Source organism: Ciconia boyciana, chromosome 3 (genome assembly GCF_034638445.1).
Source record: "Ciconia boyciana chromosome 3, ASM3463844v1, whole genome shotgun sequence".
NCBI lineage: Eukaryota > Metazoa > Chordata > Aves > Ciconiiformes > Ciconiidae > Ciconia > Ciconia boyciana.
Genome location: NC_132936.1, coordinates 87015543 through 87042878, shown reverse-complemented (window position 1 = coordinate 87042878; position 27336 = coordinate 87015543). Strand labels below are relative to the sequence as shown.

Here is a 27336-nt window from a genome sequence, read left to right as displayed (position 1 = left end):
TTTTCTGGTTGTTAATACCAGTTAAAGTACGTGGCCTTCCAACACGGCATATAATTTTGGTTGAGGGATTATTTGTTGGTTTAAATGGGGTAAATCAAACCAAAGTGAACAACTGAGCTGGAAACATTACAGGCATAAGAATTTTTTGATGGCAAGCTTTTCTGCTGTAAATACAGTTCAAATACTCAGTGTAAACTATCTCATAACCAAACTGCTAGAAATTGGAACAGTCTGGCAAAACCTCATCTCCTGAGACAGGATTACAGAGACCAGTCATCGTCAATGGCATGAAGAAGAATTCATTACATCCGGATGCTGACCTTTAAATAAAGGTAATGAGGGCTTTCTTTTTAAATTTGTGTGATGCTCAGAATAGGCATTCATCACAAATGATCAAAAAAAGAAGGAATTTAAAATATTTTGATAATAAGGCATATAAGAGAACAAGGAATTTAGGTGAATTCCAAACAACTTTAGGGTTTTGGTTCTGTGATGTCCCACTACTAACCAAAACCTAGTTTTCATGTACTCATTTCACAATTATAAGATGCTTGCTTTTTTTTTTCCTGCTAAGACTCTATTTTTACGTACCATGTAAACAAAATTAAGCAAACCTGAAAATTGAGTAAGATGTAGGGAAAATTGCAAGGGTACCATGAAAGATCAGGGGTGCAAAACAGAAAAGAAATTGGCTCTTGCACAAAAGTATAGCTGTCAAATCTAAACATCAGGTTTGAAGCTGGAGTTACTAAGTTAGGACATTCAATTTCTCTTCTGCCTTCACTAAAGGAGTTAGGCCTAACAAAGCTTTCTCTGTTTGTACTGGGAATACTAAGTAGACATTGTTGCTCCTCTCTGGCATTTCAAAACCAGGACTTGAAATAGCTGCCAATTTTTCTTATTTTTCCTCTGCTTACCAATTCCTGCACTAAAAGCAAGCGCACCTCCAGGCCCTCATTTTTTTTAATTTTAATTTTTAGAAATTAGCTATTTTGGACTCAAAAGAGCAGTCTTAAAAACTTTAGGAAATTACGCTGCAAAATATGAAGGTTATGTCTAACATTATAAAGGTAAGGAAATTGAGAGGATATATTTAAAAGCCCCTTTCAGTGGCAAGAAAGTGTAGAATCCAGGCTCTGTGTGTTACTTGTGCTTTTAATTTAGAACTATTCTGAATCTTTTAGTTAACTGTTTATCATAAGAGAGAGTATTTAATCAGCATCATGTTACATTAGCGTTTGTTTCCATGTCAATATTGACCATCTCCAATTATTTTAATAGCATGTGGAAAATGCTTTTTCCCAGGGAAGGGAGAGGAAAGAAGCCTGTAAGCAGACTTAGTTGATCAGTTTCAAATTTTACACTAGGGCCCTCTTCCTTTGTCATGTATTGAATTAAAAGAGAAAAATCACCTACTTGGCTAACTTCAGCCAATGTTTGCTTTCTTCAGAAAGAAAAACTATGGACAAGCTAGACAAAGTATAAAAGAGGCTAGATCTCCAACAGAAACATTTCATAAAGTACAAGTAACACCAAGAATGATCTCATTGCAGTAAAGGATTTATCAACAAACGTGATGAAAAAGAGTTAGTGTGACCTTTCTACTTTCTAGATGTTTTTATAGATTGATATAGATAGATACTGATAGACAGGTGGAATATACTGAACTATTTGGGACTGTACAGAAATAGTTTGAACACATGAAAACATTTTATCCACATACAGTTCCTCAAATAAAATAACTTCCACTCTGCTTTTCAAAATAAACCATAATGATGATGACATAATATAGCAAAAACTTGAGATTATTTTTGCGAGTTGATCATGCATTGAAAAGTTATTTCTGCTCTTAATTGATGAATAACAGTACAGAATGGAAGAAGTTCACATTACTGTCATAAGAGATCAACACCAAGGAAGAGGGATGGGAATCTCTAACAACACTAGCAAATGAAATTCAGTAATTGGACAACATAATAGGCTAGTTTTTAAAATAACAAAAAAATCCAGTCATTAACAACAAAAACCCCCAAAAACCCCCACAAAAAGCAAACCCCCACAAGAGAAAAAAAGAAAGAAAAGAGGGAAAAAAGAAAGAAAAGAGGAAAAAAAGAAAGAAAAGAGAAAGAGAGATATAAAAAGCTTTTGGCCACTCCTTTTTCCAAACCAAGATTTAAGGAAACCAGAACTTTGTCTTCCTCTTCATGACTTCCAGAACAATTGAATAGTCTTATTCACTAGTAAGATAAGTCTGGTACCTGTGATCAGAGAGCTTTCACAGAAAATAAGCAAGTCTTTTGAGAAAAAAAAAAAATTTAAGTTCCTCAACTCCAAACTGCACCACATTTAAAGAAGAATATAACATGAATGGTGACATGTTAAAAAAAATTTCGACTGTGTTTATGTTGAACAAGTCCAACCCAGACTAAGTCTCCACTGTAGCAGTATTACATTATCTCCTTTTGAAGTCCAGCATGGCACCCTAAATCTGTTCACCTACTACCTATAAGCTTCAGTGGAGAAATAGAAAAAAATCTCTGCACTGTTATTCACATGAACTTTTGCAGATTGCTAATATAACAAGATCTTTTATTGCTATTCTTTAGTAACGCCATCAGACCTCCAGAAACAAGTGTTAATTTACTTCTGAGTGAAGTGAAAAATAACTTTTTACAAGAATCACCTTAGGCAGGCAGGAACCTTGAATCTCTGTACCTACATACACTATGGAGTATGTAAGTATTTTGAAATAAAAATTTAGAATCAAAAATATACTTCCAAATGTTTGCATTCAGAACATTCAGTACACAAAACTATTGCAAAAATACCTGAAGTACTCCTTTTCCAGTCTTTACAAAATGATACACAAAACACTTACGTTAGAATCTTACCTGTACCTGCTGACCATCATCTATGCGTTGTTTCTCTGTTTCTAGGACAGTAGATTTCAACTCTGAATTTGAAAAGAAGATAAAGATTTTAAAAGTTCTATATAAAAAAAAATTCATTGATTTTTTCGAAATATACATTAAGAATTCCATGAAAAGAGGATAGAGTTAAAAAGCGTTAACTGTCCCACTTTCCAAATTATCCATCTGAAATTAAATGAACAGGTTGTATGTATAAATAAAGCCAGTCTGATCTCAATTTGCAATGTATTTATTATGACTCAACATTAAATGCTATCATCTTAAATGCGTAGCACATAAAACTTGGAAGAAGTCCATTTTGATTGTCAAAATTTCTGATTCAAAGAAAAATAGTTACTTATGGCTCTATTATATACATTCCACAGAAGTTCAAGGAAAAGTTCTCATGCTTGTTCTTCCCATCCATTCTCATTAAGAAGTATTTCTGTCCTTAAGGTCTGAAGACTGTGTCTGGTCACAAAAGGCCAAAAGAACCCATGAGCAGAATGATGACTGTTGGCAGCTACGTTGTCTTTTTCATATCCTCCTCTAGCCCTCCTCTGCCTTACTGTCAAAATTTGAGATCTCCACAATAGGACAGATAACAATACAGATCACATTTTAAAGTGTGCTTGAATGCAATTGGCCTCACTATTGCAAATACATTTTGAGAAATCTCAATTTCATCCTAGCTTTATTGTTCACTGTCTACAGCATCTCAGCCTTACAAAGGGATGGTTTGGGACTATACACTTATTGTGTAAGTGTACAGTCAGAGCTTCCCAGAACTGAGGTCTTTCAAGCTGAGGACACAAAACTAATTCTTCACCTTTGTACTGAATTCCACACCCTCTCTTTTGGGCATAGAACCAGCATTAATCTGACTTTTTGAATTTTGACCATGTTACTCATTTACATTGGAAAATGAAACAGCGGTACTTCATTCTAGTAGTATCTTCTTCAATTATTTTCTACTTTGGAATAACTAATGAGAATCCTGATGAATATGTAAGCATTCCTTCACTTAGTTACTGTCTTTAAATGGAGAAAAAAAAAATTATTTGTCCCAGAATGATGGTTTTTAAAATTGAACTACAGATCTCCAGCCATCACAGTGACAATGAAAAATAAAATAACAGTGGGACTAAGAATTTTTATCTCCTCATTTTACCTGGAAAATGGGTATCCAAACATAACACCACCCCCCAAGTGGATTCCATTTCTTATTTTAAAACATGGATAACAATTATTCTATCTACAAATACTAGTCTTTGAGATCTCCGTTTTCATAAAAACATTTCAATTTAAACCAAGCCTAAGTACAAAAGAAATTACATGAAAACCTTAATTGTGCTAATACTTATTTCAGTGAGAGACATGTACTGTACATTTCTGCATTGTTTCTACAGTGCTGTATTTTGATTGCCTGCTGGATAAAAGAAATAACAGATTTTGTGCTGGAAATGACACAAGCATATAACAACCCAATACACATTCAGGACCCTCAAGTCTTTCGGTAAGCCATTGCAGAGAATAACAAAGACTTATTTAATTTATTTATGGAAGAGAGTCAGTCTTGTAGTTAAAGCACAGGGCTTGAATTAAAAGCTCTGGTTTCCATTCTGACCTTTCTACAGATTTCCTTTCTGACCTTAAAGAACCTCTTTGTGCCTCAGTTTCCTTGCCTGATAGGAGATAACTAGAAAAAAAGAAAAAAACCAAACCCAACAAACAAAAATACCCGAGCAGCTACACAGTGCAAAGATCTCTAACCAGCTTAGTAGCTACTGCCAATGATGCTTCTTTAACTGGTGATAGCCTAATTTTGTACACAGGACAAGAATAGAACTATTTTTCTTAAACCTGCCCAGAGAACATGTGCATCTCACATCCTTCTTATATCTTTTAAGGGTACAACTATATAGCAGGCAAATCTGTTGACCTTTTGCAGGAAGAGTGAAGCAGTTGTGGTCCAGAACCTCTGGATTCATAATTCCTGACATTTGGCCTCCTCACAGCTTTCTGACAATCTCAGCTGTTGGGAGGCGAGATGTACAAGGGGGAAGTTTCATTGCCAATGACAGTCATGCTGCAAAGCTACCCCTTGAAAATTAACAATTCTCAACCTTTTTTAATTGTTTACTAAAACAGCATTTCAAGTCTCATCTGACAAAATTATTCCCAGTCTTAAAAAGCTGGATGAGGACAGGCTGTCACTAACAGGAAATAACCCATCATCTCTCACTTTGACAAGTTTTTAGTATGGATAAATCATGCCTTGTTGCTGACTTTCAGATAAGTCCACATAGTGAAGAAAATTCAGGATGCTGCTAATGAATTGGACACTCACTCCTCATTGCAACCAAAAGAACCCCACCAAAAACAGTGAATTATTATTTTCTAGTAAAAGCTATTAATGTCTCTTCCAAAGGAAGGGAAGAGTATTAACATTTTTAAACTAAGCACTTGTGAGATATTTGTTTTACAAATTATCCGGAAGAGAACTTTTTTTGCTAACCCTACCTCAATTGATTTGCAAAACCAGGAAACCTTCACTAGTATTTGGGCATTGGTGATCTCCCCAGGGCCCGTGTAAATGATTTTAGATTTCTGTATGGTTGAGAGAAACTTTAAGATGAATTTGATCTTTGTTCACACCAGGTTTTATTCTTTGCTAATGTTCTAGTACTAGACAAGACATGTACACACACAACTGGGAAAGTAATGTTTCCTGTTATGCAAATTGGCACAAACTATCTCCCTTACTCAAAAGTTCTTAAAAAAATAAGAACAGGCTGCTTGTATATATTTGTCCATATTTAACAATTTGACAGAATTGTCTAGCTTATTTTTACCTCAGACAGGTTTTCTTCTAAAAAGGGTTCTAAATATAAGCTGGGTTCAGGGTGATATGAGCAATTAAATTTAAGGTTAGTTTGCCAAAATTCACTAAATACAATCTATTCACAGCAAACTAACAGGGTTTTATCTTTGTTAAGCAAAACTAAAAAAACCAAAACCAAACCCCACCACCACAAAAACAAAAAAAAGAGTTAAGGAAAGGAAAAAAGTGCTATATGACGAACAAAATCTTCCCTTTAGCCCAACCCAAACATTTTTTTTCCCCTCATTTTTCATAAAACAAAGGAAATAAATGTCTGGACAAGCCTAGTTTTATGGAAGAGACTAACTCAGATTTTGGGGTGTAAACCCACACAGAGATTTAGTGTGTTGGGACTGTTTCATTTTGCAGAAGCTGTATAATCTTTGAGTCTCTGCCCAGGTGGTTAGGACAGTCACGTGTGAGGCTAACTGCGCTCTAGTGCCTGCATACTTGCCTTTTCCTGTATGTCAAGTGGAACAGTGTCATCAGCAAAGCATTAAAATAATTGAATTTCAAATACCCTGTTGTGTTTAGATTCAGGCAATGTGCTGGGGTCTGAGAGTGGTAGAGTCAAATACCATAAGAAGCAACAAAAACAGATTTTGGGTATTCAGACAGAAAATTAGTGGCATACACATTGATCTTATTGGTGATATTGACTCATTTTGTCCAAAAACCTTTCTGTATCCAGAACTGAAAAATGTTTTTGGCGTAAGTACCTGCCGACTTGAACCCAAATTCATACTGGGTATTTACAAACTTCAGTTTTTAATAAATAGCCAACCTAAAAAAAAAAAAAAACAAACCCAAACAAACAAACAAAAAAAACCCCCAACCAACCTGACCAAAAAAAGAAAACCACCCCCTGACCACTCTAATAGCCCTTTCCTCACACCCAACAACATTCCACATGACACAGAGCACACAGCAAAACTATTTAATATAGACTATATTAAACAGATGATTAACTACTTTGCTAATTTAGGAACAGATTACCTAAGACCTTGCAGAATTTCCTCTTGCCTTACTTAAAACCTGAAGGCCTAGTATTGTCCTCATGCTAACGTGTATAATAAAAATAAAGGACTCTACATATAAAAAGATCCTGCTACATTCCTCTCCAGATCAATACTTTTGTCTAAAATGGATGTTTTTGTTTATAAACCATTGTCTCTAATGTTAATATTGTATGTTTAATCCATACAGCAATAATTATATGTAATGCGAAGTACAGCTACTCTGCACATAGTAATTAAAACCCTTTAAAAAAAGGCTTGCCCCCTCCACCTTTCAAGGGTGCATACACATAAAATAATTTAGTTACAAATCTTGGGGAAAGTGTTTATCCTTCAGGCTTCACATGAAACATCACTCACCTCCAGGTTCTTCCACATGGCAAGCATGTGAACAATCAAACAAAAAGTTAAATTGTTTATCTACATGAATTGTATTCAGAACAATTATAATTCTACCTTTTCCCTCCGTGCCCTACATTGCAAATTCACACCAAAAACCAAAATTTCAATAATATTTTAACTGTCAGCACCTCAAGTAAATTTTGAGAACTATTTATGTTCTATTTAGAAATAGTCACAATACACAATTTTCCATTTTACTTCTCATTCTATTTTCTTAATAGTTCTGCAGTTTTTGAGAGGGCAGCAGCTGAGATAAGGAACAGACAAGTACTGTGCACATCACATCCATGTAGCAGGTATAATATTAAGTAGGACAACATAGGATGGAAACAAACCATGTATAAAATGAATACATTTAAAATTATTTGTATTATCCTCTTGGTAGAAATACTCTTCCAAATTGGTAAAAATAGTAAAAATCCTTACATTTCAAAATATTTAATGTAATCAATGTTCTTCTAGATTTTAGAGCAACAAAACTGTTGTTAACTTGCATCAGCCTCTGCCAGGCTAAAACCTCAAAGTAAAATAATAAAATATTCACCTTTTTGTTTTTCCAGTGCAGAGCATATTCATAAATACTCTGATCGCACATCCATCAGCTAAGTCTCCAAGTTGAGAAACACAACCTGTCCTCTCAGAGTACATGGCAATGAATTCTACTACCACATATGAAAGTACTTTAATTGAATACAGCATAAAATAGTAGATCATTAGTCAAAAACTGGACTAGCCCAACAGTCCAGTACTGCGGCGTTCCACACTCTGAATTGCATCAGTGAGATGGATGCAGAAATGTTTCATTGACCACTAATAGAGCTGCTTTGGTAAAAGCGACAGCATAAACAGAATAATATAGCAGCATTGCATTTTTGTTGGGATCACTTATTTTGCTTGTGAACACTGGAATAAGTGATACCAGTAAAAGTGAAGCGTTGCCACGATAAATGGCATCCATGGAAGGAATACTTTACTCGTCTTCCGAGGAAGTGGTAGACAAATCCCAAAGAGAAGCAAACCTGAAATCAACTCTACCCAAAGCCTACAAGCAATACAGAGATCTGTTGAAATAATGACTTAATACTTCAAATCTGAGCAATGAAAAAAAGGAGTGGTAGGAAATGGAAAATTTGAGAATACCCAGTGGCTCCCCGTTGAGGTCATGGGGATAAATGCAGCCTAAAAGTGTTGAGAGCCACTGAATAATAGCCAATGCAAAGCTAAGCTTCCAAGAACCTGTGGTATTTATCCATCAACACTACTAACAGAAAACAGGTTTGAAATTCTCTTCTAAATTTGTTTGTCAGCTGTAAGAGGTTTTCTTTTGTTTTGTTTCAACTTCCAGCTTAAACAAAGCTTTTAATGAATATGCAGAAGATTTCAGAAATCTGGCTCATAGAGTAACCTTACAAATTTTAAGATAAACTGATTTTGTAAACAAGACTTCTATTTATTTTTCAGATACACTTTTCCTACCTCTCTGTCAGCATGGGACTGCTGAATCCACAAAGGAATACCTTACACCACTCTAATAACTTTCAGTATACCACCAGTGGGCTTCTGAAGTTTTCCATATTTTTAAGAAGAGAAAAGTACCCATATTTTATGGCTCTGCAGGTATGTAAACTGGAAAAGAGCAAGGGTCACAACACCTGATAAAATCAATTAGTCAGCAGATGGCAGGTGCACATCTTGGTTGTTAACAAAAAGCATGTATTTTTGCTGAATATTTTTGATTCATAGCTAACATTATTTCTGATGCTAATCCAAGATCTTCAAAATCAGGTATTTGTTAGAAGTTAAGATATTAAGTTTATATCTTAGATTCTAAAAGACAGCAGCTCCCCCACATGCCATCTTGTCTGTGTCCAAGAACTATACCTTCTTCCGTAGTTTTGACTCTTTGTTCTTCATCTGGAGGTTTGGGTGGGGGCCACACAGATGGAATTCTCCTTGGAAAGCTTCCTTCAATGTAATCTGATGAATGTGTGGGTTGGCTAACTGCAGCCCAAGTATAAAGCTGGTCTTGCTGCAGTTATAAAAAAAAAAAATAAAATTGAGAAGTTCATATAGAAAGACAAGCTCAAAATATCAAAGTCTTTGTTTCCAACACAAATAGCTCAATATCCACCCCTATAGCAAGACAAACTTGTTTTTATGCTCTTCATCTCCTGACAAAGACTTAACATAAATCTATATTAAAATAATTTAATGTTTCAGTTTTGGAATTACTTCCATTAACAATAGAAAATATAATCTTTGAGTTATCTACAGCACAATGAGATGCTAGAATACAGTTCAGCACCTTTTTGAGCATGAGGAACTCTTTGCCACTTCTTTCCTTAGAGAAATAACAGGTTCTGCCCATCATGACTGTACTTCTTTACATATGGCTAGATTATAGGTTAGAGAAAAATATTTCAGTCCACACTCTATGTAATCTTTTTACACCAAATGCACAAGCAAGGAAAAGAAGCAGGATTATTTCAGCATAAATTAAACTGAGACATTTATTCTTTGCAACCCTGTTTTTGTCATTTACATTTCTGTATTCATAGAAAGGTAGCTAAAAAGGTGGGTTTGCTTTTAGAATAAAATTAAAAAAACAAAAACCAAAAAACCAACAGCTAAAAGTATTCTCTATCCTCTGGGCTCAAATCAGATTATACCCTTATTAATCAATAGCTTTGAGTTTGATTCACTTATTAAAAGCAGGAGACATCCAGACTGTCTGATGAAAACTAGGGCAAACTTATGCTTTAAGCCAACAGAAAGATTTTAGCTGACCACAATTCAAGTTGTCATTCATGTGACTCCCAGTATGCATCAACATGCACACCTTGTTATTAAATCTTTATAATACTGTAAAGTCTACAGAGACCAATCACAGCAACTGCATGAATATCCTAGTAAGTGATCTGGAAATATGCAAATATTGTAGTACAATACTGGGAGAAAAAAAAAAATCAAGTCACAGGATGAAAATACAGTCATATCACACAGTGACATCTTCTTACAAAGATCATGCTCATTACAATTCATTCACACTATTGCCCGAGTAAAACATTGGTAATATATATTTGTCCTGCTGCATATTTCATTTTTAGATTAAAAACTTTTTTTTTTTTTAAATTTTACACAAATATTAAACATTGAAGAAACATGCAGGGGGAAGAACAAAATAATTTAACACTGTTTTTGGAATAATCACTATTCCATGTGACTAAGCTTCCACTTGCCTAAAAAGAAGTTGTGATAAGAGTGATAAGTACATATAAAAATATAAAGTAAAAAGTTTTGGTTTACAGAGGGTGCCTCAAACAATCGGGGTCAAAGAAAGCTCATTAGATCTTTCCAGCATGAAAAACATGGCAAAAATCCAGCCACATACACAGACCTTAGATAAAGGTAAAAATAAATGGATAAAAAGCTTAATACAAAATCACATCAGGTTCTTTACATAGCCCTGAACTCTATGTTACTTGAAAAGCCTATCCTTTTCCCATTACTATGCTACTGCATCTGAACATCCAAACAGGCTTGATTAATGCAGTTCTTTCAGTAACGTAGTACTTTCCCTTTGTCTAAAATTCCAGCTTTTTAGAGGATATGTATTTTTGGGTTTCTGCCTAATTTCCAGTACTACACATACTGTGTAAAGAAAAAAAGGTGCTGGATTTTGCTATTCGTCTTGTTTCTGCACCATCCAAGTCTCAAAAACACAGAGGAAAATAAGATTCAAAAAAGTCAGAGGCAAACCAGAACAAATTTATATTGCCCACTCTACTACCTTACACAGTCCAGGGAACACAGGGAAGAGCAAGCTCTACAAAGGGTTAGCTGGATAAGCACAGTCAACTTCCAATGGGATTACATGTATGGTTATAGGGCAATAAAACAGAAGACAACAGACTGTAGATAATATTGACATAGCATGAATAAGGAAGACAAACAGTTAAACTGTTCCTGAACATGATATTTCACTATGCCAGTTCTTGAAAGATAGAGTACAACCATTTAACAACAAATTTTTGAAGTATGATTAGTCTACATGAATTAAGATGTATTAAAAAAACATGGTATGTCTCTGAATTATTGTACAGATGGGATACATTACAAGAGTAATAAAATATGAAGTACCTATGTTCTTGCTGATAGAATTTACAGCACATAAACTATGAACAGTTATAAATTAAGACATCACACAACTCCATAACCGACTCCTAACCCAGCATGGGAGATTTGTTTGTGAGCATAAAAGAGTATTTTTTTGTGTTGTTTTTTGTTTTGGGATTCTTTTTATTCACTATTCAACATAGAGAAGGGTGATGGAATAGACTCATCATGTAATAGAAATGTACAGAGGTAAAAGGAAGCTTGCAAAAATGCCTTGAAGGGACTTGCACTACAACAAAAATGTATCTGTGTTCAACATATAAGCAAAGTATTTAACAACAGATACATCCAGATTACTTGCAAACTTATAAACATAATTTGAAATATGAAAAACCCTCATGGCAGAAAGGTAGTCTGAAGGTCTGGACTTCAAGTTGATAGTCCATAAACTACACTGAAAATGGGAAAAGATTAACCCTGTCTCCACTTTCATGCCCTTCAAAAGAGATGAATCATTTGAATGTCCTAATTCCTATTCAGTCATGATACTGTCCAAAATCTAATCCTTTTTACCTTTTGTCTTTAGCTCCTTGTCAGTTAATATCCTAAACCACCTAATTTCTCCTTTTCCAAATCAGATAATGCTATAAATTTGTACGATTATTAGAACACTTTGAAGAAAGATATGCAGCCAATTCTATGATGCTGAAATACTACTCAACCAAAAGAAACAAAATAATCCAAATAAAAATTTTCTTTTATCATTAATAACTGTAATAGAAGCATCCACGAACCTGGATTTCCACATCCAACTTTTTCTCCTTTAATCTTTTCATTTGAGAGGCAATTTTTACTAGACATCATTGTAAGTACAGCCAGTGAATACTCTTACCGTGATCAAGCTTTGAATACATCTGGAATTTCCACTTCATCTTGCTCAGACTCCACTATTTAGTGTTTAAAGCACTTCTTTTTGGGGAAAAAAAAAAAATATATGTCCTTGTAATGCATGATCCCAGTCTTATTTATTCAGACTCATTGAAAGCTTAAAGCTGTCTGAGTCCAGTGCACTAAACATGATGTCAAGAAGAGTTCTCATTTCCACACATCCTTACACAGCACTTTCTACCAGTTCTTAAAACTGCAGAGCATTTGCACATGGGCGAGGCAAACTGCCTGCAGGATCTGATGGTACCTAATCAATAGACATTTTACCACTTATAGATGCTAGCGTTTAGAATGGAGTCACAGAGTCAGGTCTGTAGTTTAACTCACTCTTTTCCCAGCCAGCTCTCAGTAGGCACAAAGAATGGCTTTTTGTAACAAATTTTAATTCTTGGATACCACACTGTTACATTTCAGGTACATAATACATTAAATATTAATTATGTTCCTTCACTGCTTGAGCTGAAGATATGCTTTCCTGCTAATCTTTAAAGGTGGAAGACAATGCTGTAAACAACTCAAAGTAAGGGCCTCTAGCAAATGACATATAGAAAAAGGCTGGTGGTCCAGAACAAGGGTCATGAGCTAGACCTGCAGCCAACATCAGAAGGCATACTGATGGACCCTGAGCTTTCAGAAAATGGGTCACATTTTTCACACAGAGAGACCAGGTTTGTTGCCCGGGCCACAGACTGAATTAGTATATTCCCCACTGCAGGAATATAATTTGCAACCTTGAACCTATGCTTCTGGCAGCTGTATTGCTCCTGGAGATATGCAGGCGATATGACCTTCTCTTCAACGTCACTTCAGTTTTTAATCAACTGTTTATCTGCTTCCAGTTCAAAGGACAAAGATAGCCATTGTGAGAAATGCTTAAAAGAAGTACAAGAGATGGAGTTGAAACAACAATAAATGTATACACATCTGTCCAAACTGGTTGCAAAAGCATGAATTAGCAATGTGAGAATCAAGAGGAAAAAAATCTGACCAGAAGTATTTTGACATTTCTCAAGGCGGGGGGGAAGAGTGCAGTCAGATCATGCGCGGTGAGACAGGAAAGGTGGGGCAGTACAGAAGCACACTGATATCAGGAGTAGCCTCTGCTCTTCAGCTCAGCACAGCAGCAGATGGGTGAAGTGCATTAGCAGTACCTCCAAACTTTCTTACACTAGAGTGAATTGGTACTAGCTTCCCTGATGGCTCCTGTGTTAAGCCATGATGGAATCGGGCCCTATCTTGCAGGCCATTTATTTTCAAAGAGTAAACTTGAACAATTTTTCACTAGAACCCCAAACATTCAAAGTTATCCTGAAGAGGGGAGGACAGAAGTGTTGGCATGTCCGCAGACAGGTATAAATGAGCCAGGAGTAAATACAGAGTGGTAGTTACAAGAAGGTTCCTACTTGTCAAATCAGTCTGGATGTGGACAACCTTCCAATGGGAAGAGCTAGAGGAGTGGGGAGAGGAAAAAGTATAACTTCATTTAAGATGAAACTAGATAAATTCATAGAGGAATTACATTTTATGGTACTTAGGATAAGGAGGGGCCAGACTCCATGACTCAGAAGGTGTTTTCCAGCCTAAGAGCTTGTTCCACGTTTGTATATAAATGTTTGCTGTTTAGACTACTTCAAGTGTATGGAAGGAATTTTTTCCATTAAGGAAATTTAATCATTCTAATATACTAAGTATACAACCTCTAAAATGAAAGAAAGCCAATTGCATGTTCCTACTGCATATAAATAGTTAATTCGACAAGCAAGGTTTTAGTTCGAGAAATTAGAGCTGGACTACCTCAAAATGCTCTTATCAGCAGGAGACTGCTTTATTTTAAGCAGCTTTTAAAATAAAGAAATCAATACTATCAAGAATGGGGAAAGTGGTTTACTTTTTCAGGAGAGGTTCAGTAACAAAGCTTTGTCTGACCACTGACAGAACCAGAGCAGTGATTAAACATGGCTCTTGGGTTGTACTGCCTTTGGCTGTACTAGTGAGCACAGATGCCTTCCAAGGCTGAAAAACAGCAAGTCAATCATAATACTGTAACACATGGCTGAAGTAGCACTTTATCCTGATGAACTAAATTTGATGGATAAGCATTTTACTTGAGTAATTTTTTTCTTTTCAGAAAACTGATGTGCCTCAACAATTCATTTAAAAACACTTCAAGTGTCAAAAAACCATGAAACATTTATTTCCCATGAAAGGACTTCAACCTCTTCAACAAAACAGAACAAACTTGCTTGATCCCATCAAACTTTGCTCAGGATTCAACATCATATCCTGGGGATACGAGAGGCCCACAGAGCCAATAGACCTGTAGTTAGGGTGCTCATGGGGAAAGGAAATCAGGAAACTAAATTTCAGATTTCCACATCTATTCTTATTTAGTTCCAGAGTTATTGTCTTGGTCTTCTTATTCCCCAATAACTTCTACATTTAATATAGCTGAATAGGTTGAACTGGTGAGCTTACAAAAAACTTTCCTTGGAAGAGGGAACAGTGGCTAGCCTTCTATGAAACAGAAGAACCTCAAGATCTAGCCTCTTTACACATCTGACTTGAACTTCCACTTGGAAAACCACATTCCAAGACCACTAGGTTATCAGCTGTTACTTAGATCATCTGACATTGTGTCCTTTCTTATTCATGCTCTCCAGAAATTCTAAGCTGGGGCAAGAAGCTTCTCAATCAGGACTTGTTTTCATTTACACAGGTCTGCAATAAGTTTGGACTCTAACATATTTGAATTTTCCAAAGAAATCTTTCGTTAGAAAATTCCTTTCACCTCTATTCCATTTGAAAAGGTGATTATTACTACTGTAAAAACTTCCTCTTGAAAATAGAGACATGCAATATATACAAATTCAACTCTCACAGTATTCTCAATTCCAATCTAGAAAAAAGACATTGTGTTACAACTGTAATTCCTAAGAAGGTAAACTAATGTACAGAAAGTCATAAAATACAAAGACCTCGTCAGGTGACAGGGTGACCACCACCTTTGCCCTATGCACAATGATTTTGAAAATTTTAAACAGGTGATGTAAACTTAACATCTAGTATATTCTTCTTGAAGCAATTCTTCAGAATAACAAGCAGGTAAGCAATTTTCTCTGCAAAAAGAAGGATGAAAACCTAGCAACATCCTACATACAAAATACTGCAGTTCAAAGTGTATACAGTAGCATCTTCACAAGTAACTGGAAAGCAGAAAGAAAAAGTAAAGAGAAAAAGAGAAGGCTAGAAGAATGCAGGGCCAGATGCAACAATAGTAAAATAAATATGCAATTAAAATTTAAAAAAAGAAGCAAGGAAACAGCATAACAGGAATACTTCAGCCCAGTGATCATCCAACTGTTTCCATTTTACTACTCTCAGGAATATTCAGAGTTGCTCACCACAAAAGACAGTGTCACAAAGTGTGATTGGGCAATGGAAAAGGAAGAGGAGACATGAGGGCTTTGATTTAGCCAAACTCAACTGCCATGGTAACCTACATGACAAACAAAGATTAAGACAGTGGATTAACAATCCGTTTTCTCTGCTCTATTTCACAATTTTCACTTGCTAACTTTTAAAGTCTTATTCACTACTGATCCCCAATATACTACCGTGACAAATTTCGTAAGATAGGACTACATTCAGTCTTACACATTTTATTCCTGAGCATTGAAAGTATGCTTGAAGAAATGCTGCATTGTTGCCAGCTTTGTGCTGCAGTTTGGAAGAGAAGTTGTCCTAGCTGAAGCAAATTCTTGGGAAAGTTGCTCTTTGGAAACTGATCACTGGTATTTTGGCACTCTGACTTCTGAGAAAGGAGTCTGTCTGCAATCTGTTTAACTACTAATTTTCAGACTGGCGTAAACAGTGCAAATAAGTTAATTTTGAGTAAAGACTTCATGTCAGTAACTCCTTTTCCAGCTGACCTGCAAAGTCCCACCATCTGCTACTACTCAGCAGAAAGCAAGCAATGTCTTTATTTCCTTAAAAAGCATTTGCATCACCACAGGTGGCCAGGAGATAATAGGAAAACAGCCATTTTTATAGCATTTCCCATTTATGCTGTCTGGTTCTCAGCTTCCTTGTGGAAGCGTTATTACAGAAACAGATGACAATGTAGTCAGGCATCGTAACTGCGAATCGCGCAAGGGGCAGTCCCTATCCCAAACTGTCAAACATGCCTACGTATAAAGTCACATCATAACACAGTAAAGACAGACACCCTCCAGAAGATGTCCATTTAGCTTTTTCATTATAGAATATGCTGAAATAATTTATCAATCAAGAATGCATTAACAGCAGTACTCAACACAGTAACAGCATTCAATAAAAGCACTGAAAAAGATGTAAAGAGAGCTAGCCCAATCAAAATGGCACCAGAACTGAAAAAAGATGAAAGCTTAGTGTGCATTTCAGACACATATGGAAGAAGATATTGCTGGTTAGTGCTGCACAAAAAAAGTAGTTGTTGGACCCTTCAGTGTGCAATAGAGATTAACTTCCCTGAACAAGGAGTATAGTATGGATACAAAGGTATGCTTCGTTTTCTTCTCAAAAGCACTTCCGAAATGATAATAGAAAGCCTCTATCACAAAATCATTTACATTTTCACTGAGAATTTAAGTGTTTTAAACCTAATGTTCAGAAACAACACACAAAACTACTTGGAAACCTTGTCAGAAAATAAAGCAGAAATCTGCTATGAAAGGAAAAGTTCACAGTGTGAACTAGAAAATCTGGAATGGGAAGTCATACATGGGACTAGACATCCACAACATGTAGTAATTGCAACTCCTGGATAAAATGCAAACACCGAGTACAGTCAATATTTCTTAACAGCACAGCGAAGCTAAAAGTTGCCTTGCATTGATAAGAAAATGCCAGCTTCTTTTATTGGTGTATGAACAGTTTAAATTCTAATGCAAATGTGTATAATTTATACACATTACTGATGGCTCTCCAAAGATAGCCATGTTCTAGCTTCTGTGATACATCATTAACAGAGGAGCTAAGCAGGAGATGAGATCTCTACTTGTGGAAAATTGTGATCCTCCAACAGGTAGCTGCAAAACTTGCCTGTGGTTACATTCTTGCCAAAGATGTACTGTTTAGCCAGCTCAGCCTTGTGTTTGTTTTACTCTAATAGGATAATATAATGAGGTAACATGCTAAAAAGCTTAGGACTACACCTGTACTACAGAAATACGATTATTTAATAACGTGATACAGCCATTTGGGACTGACAGTTTTTCGCAAAGCATTAATTTCTTACATATCATTCAGTCAGAGGATATTCTATTTTAATTTGAAACTTTAGAAGCCCTCTTGAACAAGTCACAACTGTTAAAAAGGAAAAAATGTAAAAGGCAGGCAGGCAGGCAATAGTTATTTAAAAGGCAAGCAATTTTTCAAAGAACATTCTTTGAATAGGCTTTTGCTAATCTGTCTTTCTAGAAGTTGTGCATTTACTTGGTCATTTTTAAAAAAATTTATTTTTAAAAACTCTTTTTTTCTTTTATAAAATACTAGCAGAGGAATGAGAGGCTGTAAAGATAGCCTGACAAGTAAGAGGTCATTACATCCATGAGGCAATAATTAGCAGCCTCTCCAGGGGACAGGAAACTAGCAAAAAGGGCATCATATTTCTAGGCAGTGAATCCACCATGGTACATTTACTTACTCTTTAAGATACTCTTTACATTATAAGAGGAGTACATAGAGTTATAGTGAAAGCTTACACTGCTTCTCAACAGCATACATCTTAAAAATCCCAACCCTGTCTACTTCTGTTACTTTTAAAGCTTTGTTCAACTTTTATTTTTCAGACTAATCTTTTATTCTGGGCATCTGCCACAATCTGTTTAGAAAGAAATAATTGATAAAATTGGCCAAGATAGAACATGAAAGTTTTCTCATAAGTTCTTAAAATGGTTTTAAAGTGTCTACCCTTTGGGCTATGACTTGAAATTTGACAAAAAGGTGAGAGATACCTCAGGAACATGCCATTTCCAATTATCATTAAAATCTATCAAAAATCTGACCAAGTTATAAGCCTCTGAAAACTGGATACCATCCTCAGCATAAATGTGATGACAGCTGCTAGTTCTCTGAAGATTTATACTTTCATGGGGTATTTGTTGGTCCTTCATGTTTGCCATATACCAACAAAGGAGTAAGCATCACGTCCTCAAAGCGTAACCTACACCAGAAATAAAAGTGCTAAGAATTTAATTTAAACTGGCTTCCAGAAACCATTATAATACTAGCCCAAGAAACTAAGAGCTGTGAAAGTTGTCTTTACTCTTAATGCATTGCCTAATTGCAGTCAGGCAGCGTGGAAGAGAAAGAAATAGGATCCAATGAGAAAAGAGGTTGTGTACAATTATGTAATGGGGTGAGGCAGAGGCCCACAGTGAAGCCTGAAATGTCTTGGGAGAAAGAAAAACACCCACAGATCTCTCATGTGTTACTGAGAAAACAGACACAAGATTTAGATACATAGTTGTAAGACAGGGAGAACTAGAAGTGACCACCGGGCATAAGTAATAAAGATGATGAGAATATTATCAGAGTGTGCAACTGCAAACATTTCAAGACAGCAGAGAGTTCAGCATTAGCCATGTTAAATTAAATTCACTGGAGGACATCCAGAAAAGGAGATCAGAGTGAGAGAATAGGACTTTTAAATAATCTGTTTACATTCATCTCAAGCCATGAGCAATAGATCGTAGAGTGAACAAAACTGACTGAATTATTTTCATAAACTCTAACCTAACATCTTCAAAAAACAACGTCTGTGGGACCACACTTAAGCAAAAGGGGAATCATGGTTTTTACTCAATGTAAAAAAATAATAAGTTAAAGCTCAGAAATACATCGGATCAGTCACAAAGGAGAAAAGGAGGGATTCAAGGAAGGATTCTGGTGGAAAAAAGGTTGGCAATTCTGCAAAAAAACATGCTAAAGGAGTGACCTAAGAGACTTTATAAGAACCAGACTAAGACAAAAATCAAACCATCCAAATGAGTAACATTAAGGAGCAAGCAAGCACCAGAGCTGGGTGTAGCACGGAGGAAGGACAACAAGTTAGCAGACCTGGCTGGGACCAGGACAGGGTTACAGGAGCTTTGTTGATGGCAGTTTCAGCTGAGTGAAAAGGACACCAGCCAAACTGGAGGCAATCCAGGATGGAACTGGATGCACATCTGATGAACTCAGAGATGAAGGAAGAATATGGGACTGGCTGTGCTCCCAATTTTGGAGTAAGGTCAAAGATGATGTATCTCCTAATTCTAGATGGGTGAAATATAAGTATTACTTAAGGCCAGTCTAATTCCTCTGTCTTTGAAATCAATGGTGAGATCAACATTAAAATCCTGTTCTAATGAATTTAAAAAAAAAAAGAAAACCTAAATAAGAAAAAAAACAAAGTACAGACATGGAGAGAGATGCAAGGGGGGACACAAGTCACAGATCTTATATGTCCTTTTTTAAGTAATATACAGCATCACCGTAAGTTTTTTCACACTAATTGTTAACTGTTTCATTTCCTTACATAACTATTAGCATTTATTTGCTGTAAGATATTTTATTTACTCACTCTAAAAAGCAAAATGAGCTAGGAGAAGCCCAGTTTTTAATTTCTCAGCCACTAGAGTTTATACTACAAGTTATAAACATTTTCACCCTTGTAGGGCATGCAATGAATAAACAGGTAGGTGTTCCTGTACTGTGGTTACCAAGGCTGAAGCAGAAACATATTCCCAAACTCAACAGCAGCAGCTCTCACCTTTGTGCCATGTGAAATTCAGTTGTTGAGATCCTAGTGTTCAAGACAGATGTAAGCTCCTTTGAAGTAGGATGCACTGCTAGTTGCATACGCATTCACAGGGCTTTACACCACTTCTGACATTGTTTTACAGGGCCATGATCTATTTAGGGGACTTACACAGAAAAATAGTAACAGAGTATTTGTGGCTTACTGATAGTCCAATTCAAATTAAGGTCACTGCTAAGTCAGTAACATCTTAAATTGATGACTTTGATGCACTGTTTACATGGCACTAGGCCAGGCTACTGTTTCTTTTCAGAAAGTCCATCCTGTTGGATATGGTCAATGAAAGATAACTAGAATAATTCTCTTAGTCAAAGCATGGTATACCAGTTAACAAAAGAGCCTCTTCTGCTTCTTTCCAAACTTTTAATTTAATAAAATCTGTTTATAAGCGAGGAGCGACTTTTTAAGAAAGAATATTGTATTCAATACTCTAAAGAAGAGATTAGCTGAATGTATGGTAAACCCAGGAGAACTTAAAACATTGCCAGACTGTTTTAAACAACCTGAAAAATAAGAAATGTGTCTTTTCCAGGAACTTTGAGTATATTTAACCACAAACACTTTTAGATGGTGTGTGATTTTAAGTTGCCTGAATAACCTCAGTTTTATAGTCACACTCCATTTTTCAATTAATTTCAAAAACTAGTTTGAAAATGTTTTAAACATTGTTTTTTTAAAAAACCATAAGTTGTATATTGTTAGAAGGACCATGGAATTATTTTGTAGATAAGCTAGGTTATCTAGGAAAGCTTGTTTGTTTTAAGAATTCATCGGACAAATTTATTCTACCCCTTTTTCTTTCACCAGTTGTGTTAAACTGTTCTTCAGGAAAGATAAGAAAGATTTAAAGAGTTAAAAAGACTTATGTTCTCTCATATCTATGCCAATCATTTTTTGAGTATTTCTAACCAAGCTTCAGCTTAATGTGTAGAATAGGGATGATCCTAACTATACCAGTAAGGTATTAAGTAGTTAATATTTGTACATCATTTTGAAGTTAATTAGTGAAGAGAAAAACCCTGGTTATCTTCAGTCACATAAACCAGCACAAAGAAGTGTCAAAGATAAATTTTAACGGCAAGGATCATAAAAATAAGTTCACTGTAAAACTTCATGGGTTGTACAGTATCATACAATGGAAAGGCATCCTAATGTTGAATTCATTATCCAAGAGGAAGGAAAAGTACATTAGGTGAACTCTACACCACAGTTTTGTAACGATATGCAAACACCACCAATAACAGCACTCTGGCCAGACAGCCCAAAGGCACAGATAACACTATAGCTAGAACACCAGCAAATTTGCCCTGACCCCTGCGCTATTCTGTATCAAAAGTCTTTTGGGGGGGGGGGAATAATCTAGCATAGACATCCCGTTTGGGTTCTGTAAGGTTTGTTGACATGTTGTTTTCTGTTGTTCCTTTAATTTATATTTTTGGTGAAGCAGCTATTGGATTGAAATGTTGGTAGTCCTATACAGAGCGCTTCGATTCAAAGAAAAACACTTAATGAAAACAACAGATAAATAGAAGTATAGCAGACTAAGATATGAGTTAAAGTTAAGAAATCAAGTTATGGGAGAACCTTTTAAAACTTACATTTGGATACAAAAGTGTACACACCTGAGCTCAGAAAAATAGCTGGCCACTGTCATAAGTGCAATTTTCATTAAACGGACTAATAGAATTCTCTCAGGACTGATGAGCGGGACATTGATAAATCATGTCCCGCTTGGCAAAACAGACAAAAGATAACTTTTTCAGTACTTACATCAAACGTGGGTGTGCTTTGCTGGGCACTCTGATTACAGGGTTCTCTGAAGCAGTCAGTGAATGGAAGCAAAAGACCCATTGCAATAATGCGAGAACATAGTTTTTCTGCTTCTTCTTGTGGTGCATTTTCCTGCTGGCTGAAGAGCTTTTCCAGCAGAGTTCGTCCTGCCAAGGTGATGACACAGATCAATAAGAATTTGTAGCTATCTGTGTGTAGACACAAAGATTAAGGCATTACAATGTGTATTGAAAATCTCAACTATCAGAAGTAAAAATATGAAATAAAAAAAAGAATTCTTCATAAAAGTATCTGATAATAAGTCCTTAATATAAAATATTTCTACATAATAATTTGAGCGGATCTGTAACCTGATTAATTGGGATATTCACGAAAATATACATTGTGTTGGCCGCACTGCAGAGTAGGAAGAAAACCCATGAAATGCTATTGTAGCATCAATTTCCTATTTATTTATGTTATACAATTGTCCTGATGGGAAAACTGAGATATTACCAAGAAATTAAGTAACTTTTTCCAAGGGTGTCACACAAAGTTATTACAGAATCAAGACTCCCAACTCTTGGAATGAGCCTTTGTTTTTTGAATCATAAAATGATCATAGTGTTTAAGAAATTGTGCTCTGTTTCTTTGGAGAAACTCTCAATAAAAGAATAACAACAAAAAACCCCCCTGATAACTATTCTGTTTAAAATTGTATTTAATACAGCTCCAGAGCAGCAGAATACTCCAAACTAAAATGCAGTGCCACAAGCAGCAATTCAGAGAAGTAAAACTTTTGAAGAGTGAGAAAAGAGACTTATTCCTATTACAGGGCCAGATTTCATGATCAAAGTGTTTTCTTTGTTATCTCACCAGAGCATGAAAGGAGCGCATGTTATAAAGTATATTACAGGAGACAATGCTAGAGGTTTGAAAGACCTTTTTGCTGTGTGCGGTTAGCCAGAAAGAGACTACAAAAATTAGTTATATACACAGGCTGTAGTAAAATGTACATTGCAAGAATATTAATTTGCTTGATTAAGCTCTAAAATGTCAAAATATGCCAAAGTTCAGATTTACAGGATATAAATAAAGATATGAAATAGATCTGCTGGAACAGAAAAGGCAGACAGAGTAATAAAGTTAATTTCATGTTTTAGTATTAACTAGCTGTGAATACAATTTGTACCTAAATCAGTTTCTATAGTCTGTTTTTTCCACCCACTCACTGGAAGCCAAAGGTATTTTCCAGAAAAAAGATACCGCATTAAGAAAGCATTTTATTATCATTTAAAGCAGTAATAATAACAATAATAATAATAATACTGTTTTTTACATACAAATGCAAGATTTATGTTTGAACGTTGTTTTTATTAAAAATATAAAATATCCCAGGCTTTTTGAATATACCAAAAAGATTTTTTTTTTTAACATCTGGATGCAATTTAAAAAGGATATTGTGACATTTAGCCCAAAGTTTCTTTATTATTTTAACTTCATATGGCAATACAGCCTAAAATAAACAATACATTAAAATGTTAGAAGTTATTTCTAAGATTTTCCTCTCCACATCTAAAGATCTGATAATTCTGAATTATTAATCCAAGTTTCCTAGCCTTTTATTAGACACAATACAGTACATTCAAGGGGATAAACCAGGGGATAAACTTGTAAGATACACAAGTTTTGTTATGTTTGCTGATTAATTTGCCTTTGTTCCTTGGTTTCACCACCTATAAGGTGGGGATAACACAATTGCTTAATTCAACATATCCCTCTATTTAGCTAAAGATATAGTTTGGTTGTTAAATCTTCAAAGTCATTAATTAATTGAAGATGGGCTTTCTTACTGACTGTGATTTTTACCAACAATTTACCCACAGATGCAGCAACGTACAGCAATCCCCTAATTTGAAGAAAGGCAACAGTACGAAACCATGGAAGCAAAGCACACATAGGGAGCTATCTGCTGACAGACGTTTTTGTGATGTGTTTTAGTAATTGTTCTTTGGGGTTGTCGTTGCCAATGTTTAGTGGTGCTGTAAAAGACCACTAAAAAACCCCCTAGCTACTACCCTCTTACCGCAATAAATTGATTCTCCTAGCTATAAATACTGGGGTTAAACTATATAAGCAAGTTTTAGGAAACAAATAAGAGTACAAGACTGGCATCATGCTGACACCAGAGCATCAACAGGTAGCATTTCTGCTAGCATTTCTAGGGCAAAGCACATCATGCTACCATAGTATCACCTTATATCACTGAGTAAAGTTCAACAACATGGAAAGTTCTCTACTTAAACAAGAGACTGTAAGTGATGAGGATGAATGGGGAAGTCAACGCTCTACATTTATCTAAAATGCACAGAAGGAAAAATAATAAGAAAATACACCAGAGGAAGAGCACTCTGCACACACACACAAAATAGGACTATGCAAGAAAACTACACATTTCTTCATGCTGTATTAAATATTCAAATGTTATCCATGACTTTTGAATGTCAGACTTGATATATTTTTTTTTTTTTGTCTGGATGTTTCAACATTTAAATAATCCTGTCATGTTTAAAGAGTCTTCTCCTGGACATTCAGAAGCAGAATAGCCCCCTCCCCCCTTTTGCTTTAACCTAATTAACAGGAATGATACCCGTAAATGACAAAACAGGAAATGAGGCTTTTTTTTCCTTAATCCACCCATTCATTTGCTAATTTTTGTAGCACTTCTTAACAGTCTTGCTCAAGATCAAATACTTTGTTCAGAATCTTAGCTGCCATTCAGTTGCAGTTTAATTTGTATAGTGGTTATTAACTATCATTGCTTAGTGTTTATTAACTATTGTCTAAACATACTTTAGCATTCAGACAATATAGAATAAGTATATATGTAAAAAAAGTCATTAATGAACTTAATTTCTCTTACTGTACTCTGCATTACTTATGTCATTTTGTCCATCTGAGCCTGAAGCATTCTCTCCAGTGTATTATCACTCATGGAATAAATAGGGTAGGAAAAATTATTTCATTATATTAGCTAGTACTTTTTAATCTAAAAGAATAAATCATTTAACTCAAACTAAATTTAGTACAGTTAAGCTGTCCTTTGCATCAAATACACACTGAGTCAAAAAAAAATAAAGGTTCTCAACACAAAGGTAATAATGTTCGGATAAAGCTGTGCTCTAACACAGCTTGTGTGTTCCTTACAATTGCTATGGAGACATGAGGACAGACACAGAAATTTGAATTACAGAAATACATCTTGCCAGTTAACACATTTCACCAAATGCAAGCTGAGAGAAGTTCAATTTTCAATGCATACAGAAATAGCCTCACTGCGAACAGCTGTGGAAAAAAAAAATAATCTCTGTATCAACAATAAATGGGTTATACGTTTAAAGCACTTACTGGGCAATATATTTAGAACAGACTGTTAAGCCACTGGAGTTTTGTACCTAACCAGCTAGGGTTTATCATCAAATTGAATGGTCATGACAAGTGTCAGAACCACCCACCCCTCATCAAACATAAAAACCAGGCAAAGTTATAAAAAGAACACCACATATTTTCCTTAAAGGGGAGCGAGCAGGTAAACCCTACCAAAAGAAAGTGTGTCAATACTTGAGGATGTCATTCATATCCTTGAGGCAACACCACGCTGTGCTGTACTGCCCACGGATGGAGTCGGTGCAGCACTGTAGTTCCAGACAGGGCTAAAGCTATTTCACATGGGTGAACAACATTTGAAAGCCACCACTTACTAAGAAGTAGTTCCTCCCTTGTTAAGGGTATCTGATATTTCTCTTTCACTTACTTTCAGGTAAAAGCCAGTTGTCACTACAGCGTAAGCGTTCCAGCTCCAAAGTCCTCCGTGGCCCAGGGATGCTGGTGCCAAATCCGCCCCTGCCTCGCTGCCCTCTGACCCTACCTGCGCCTGCACTGATGTCAAAGCAAGAGATGTTCGTTCCTCTCATCAGGAATCACATTTATGATTTTGATTCAAGGCAAGATGAAGGTTATATTTTTGTTTAGGTATAGCAAAATACCTCTTTAACACTGGACTCCACAGGCTTTTAACTACTTTCGTTTGGAACCAGAAATGGTTTGCCAGCACCCCATCTATCTGCACTACACACGCTTGGAATTAATTAAAATTAAAATGACTTTGTGTCTATATGCATGAAATTGACTGTACAATATTAATCCTTGAATGTATTCCTTAAACAGCAAAACCAAATCACAGCCTTATTTAATGCATAGGCTAAATTCCAGTCAACTTCAACTGCAAGATTTTGAGATACAATTTTTCATCTTTGGTTTATAAATAAAATGCAGTGAGAACAGCCTTTTTCCTCAGACAACATTAATCACCTCATATTTGTAACTTACATGAGGTAATACCTGAATGTGTTCTCAATAGCTGAAGATGGTTGCAAGTAACCTGGAATAATTAAATGATTAATGATTTCATAATTACTAAATGATCAGCTGTTTTCTGTTGCAGGGATTTAAATGCAATGGTAAAGCAATTTTTCTTGGTTGCCTTTACATGCCATGAAAATAGTAAAGAACAAAGATCTCGGCTCTTCCCCCCCCCCCCCCCAAAAAAAGGTTAAAAAAGTTACCATTTTTTATATTTTAAACAACTTTTCTTCCCAGAAATCCCAGGTCATGAAGTTCCTGGAGCCTATTCTTACCTTTCCCTTAAGTATTAGTTTGGTGGGGGATGGGAGGCATATCCAGTTTTGAATTAGAAAAGAACTGCAGTTAAGTTTCAGCCTTAGATCAAATCAGTATTCTGAGGATCTTGCCAAAACTCTCCAGCAAATAAGACAACTATAAACTCATAACATTTTTTAGGAGCTTAGAGTGACTTATTAAATCCCAGTAAGGGATAAAAAGACTTTTCTTTTTTCTTTTCTTACAAAGGATTACACAATTAATTAGCTAAAAGAATGGGAACGTGAAATTAAGTTTGGAAGTATCGGGTACTCTGGCCTTCTATGGATATTTTTTTGCTGCCATAGCTCAGCCTAGGTCTTCTGGCTCAGCTTCCAAATTCCATGTTCTCCACCTCCATGTCATCTGCTGCTTCCTCCCATTCTCATTAAGATGAAGCACGATGATCTTATGATCTCCTGTATGACATTATAGGCCTTCATCTTATCACTATGACCAAGACTTGAGTAACATTGTTCATCAAAACCACCCTTGGCAACAATTGTAGAACATGTAAGCTATTCACTGCAGAATTAAAATTCACAAGTCCCAGTATGGTTTCCATTCATACTGTCTCACTTTTTTGAAAACTGCAGGTAATTGTATTCTTGAATGATCATTTTCAACGTTAGATTTACTGCCAACCACATTTACTCATATGCAAGGTGAAGGGAGAAAGGAAGCCTAATTCACCAAAAGTCATTCTACAAACATTATTTCATATAATAATGA

General features: G+C 35.7%; 1 protein-coding gene and 1 long non-coding RNA gene across 2 annotated transcripts in view; one reads left to right on the top strand and one right to left on the bottom strand.

Moving 5' to 3' along the window:
* The window catches only part of FMN2 (formin 2), a 164348-nt gene that overhangs the window by 122602 nt on the left and 14410 nt on the right, over nucleotides 1–27336 (bottom strand). The window contains 3 exon segments of the mRNA XM_072856452.1: nucleotides 2892–2953; nucleotides 9093–9240; nucleotides 21886–22052. Of these exon segments, the coding sequence (XP_072712553.1) occupies nucleotides 2892–2953; nucleotides 9093–9240; nucleotides 21886–22052 (377 nt within the window).
* Nucleotides 236–26324, top strand: LOC140649367 (uncharacterized). Its single transcript, XR_012041601.1, has 4 exons — nucleotides 236–332; nucleotides 4319–4425; nucleotides 8673–8828; nucleotides 25706–26324. It is a non-coding gene; the product is annotated as an uncharacterized lncRNA (long non-coding RNA).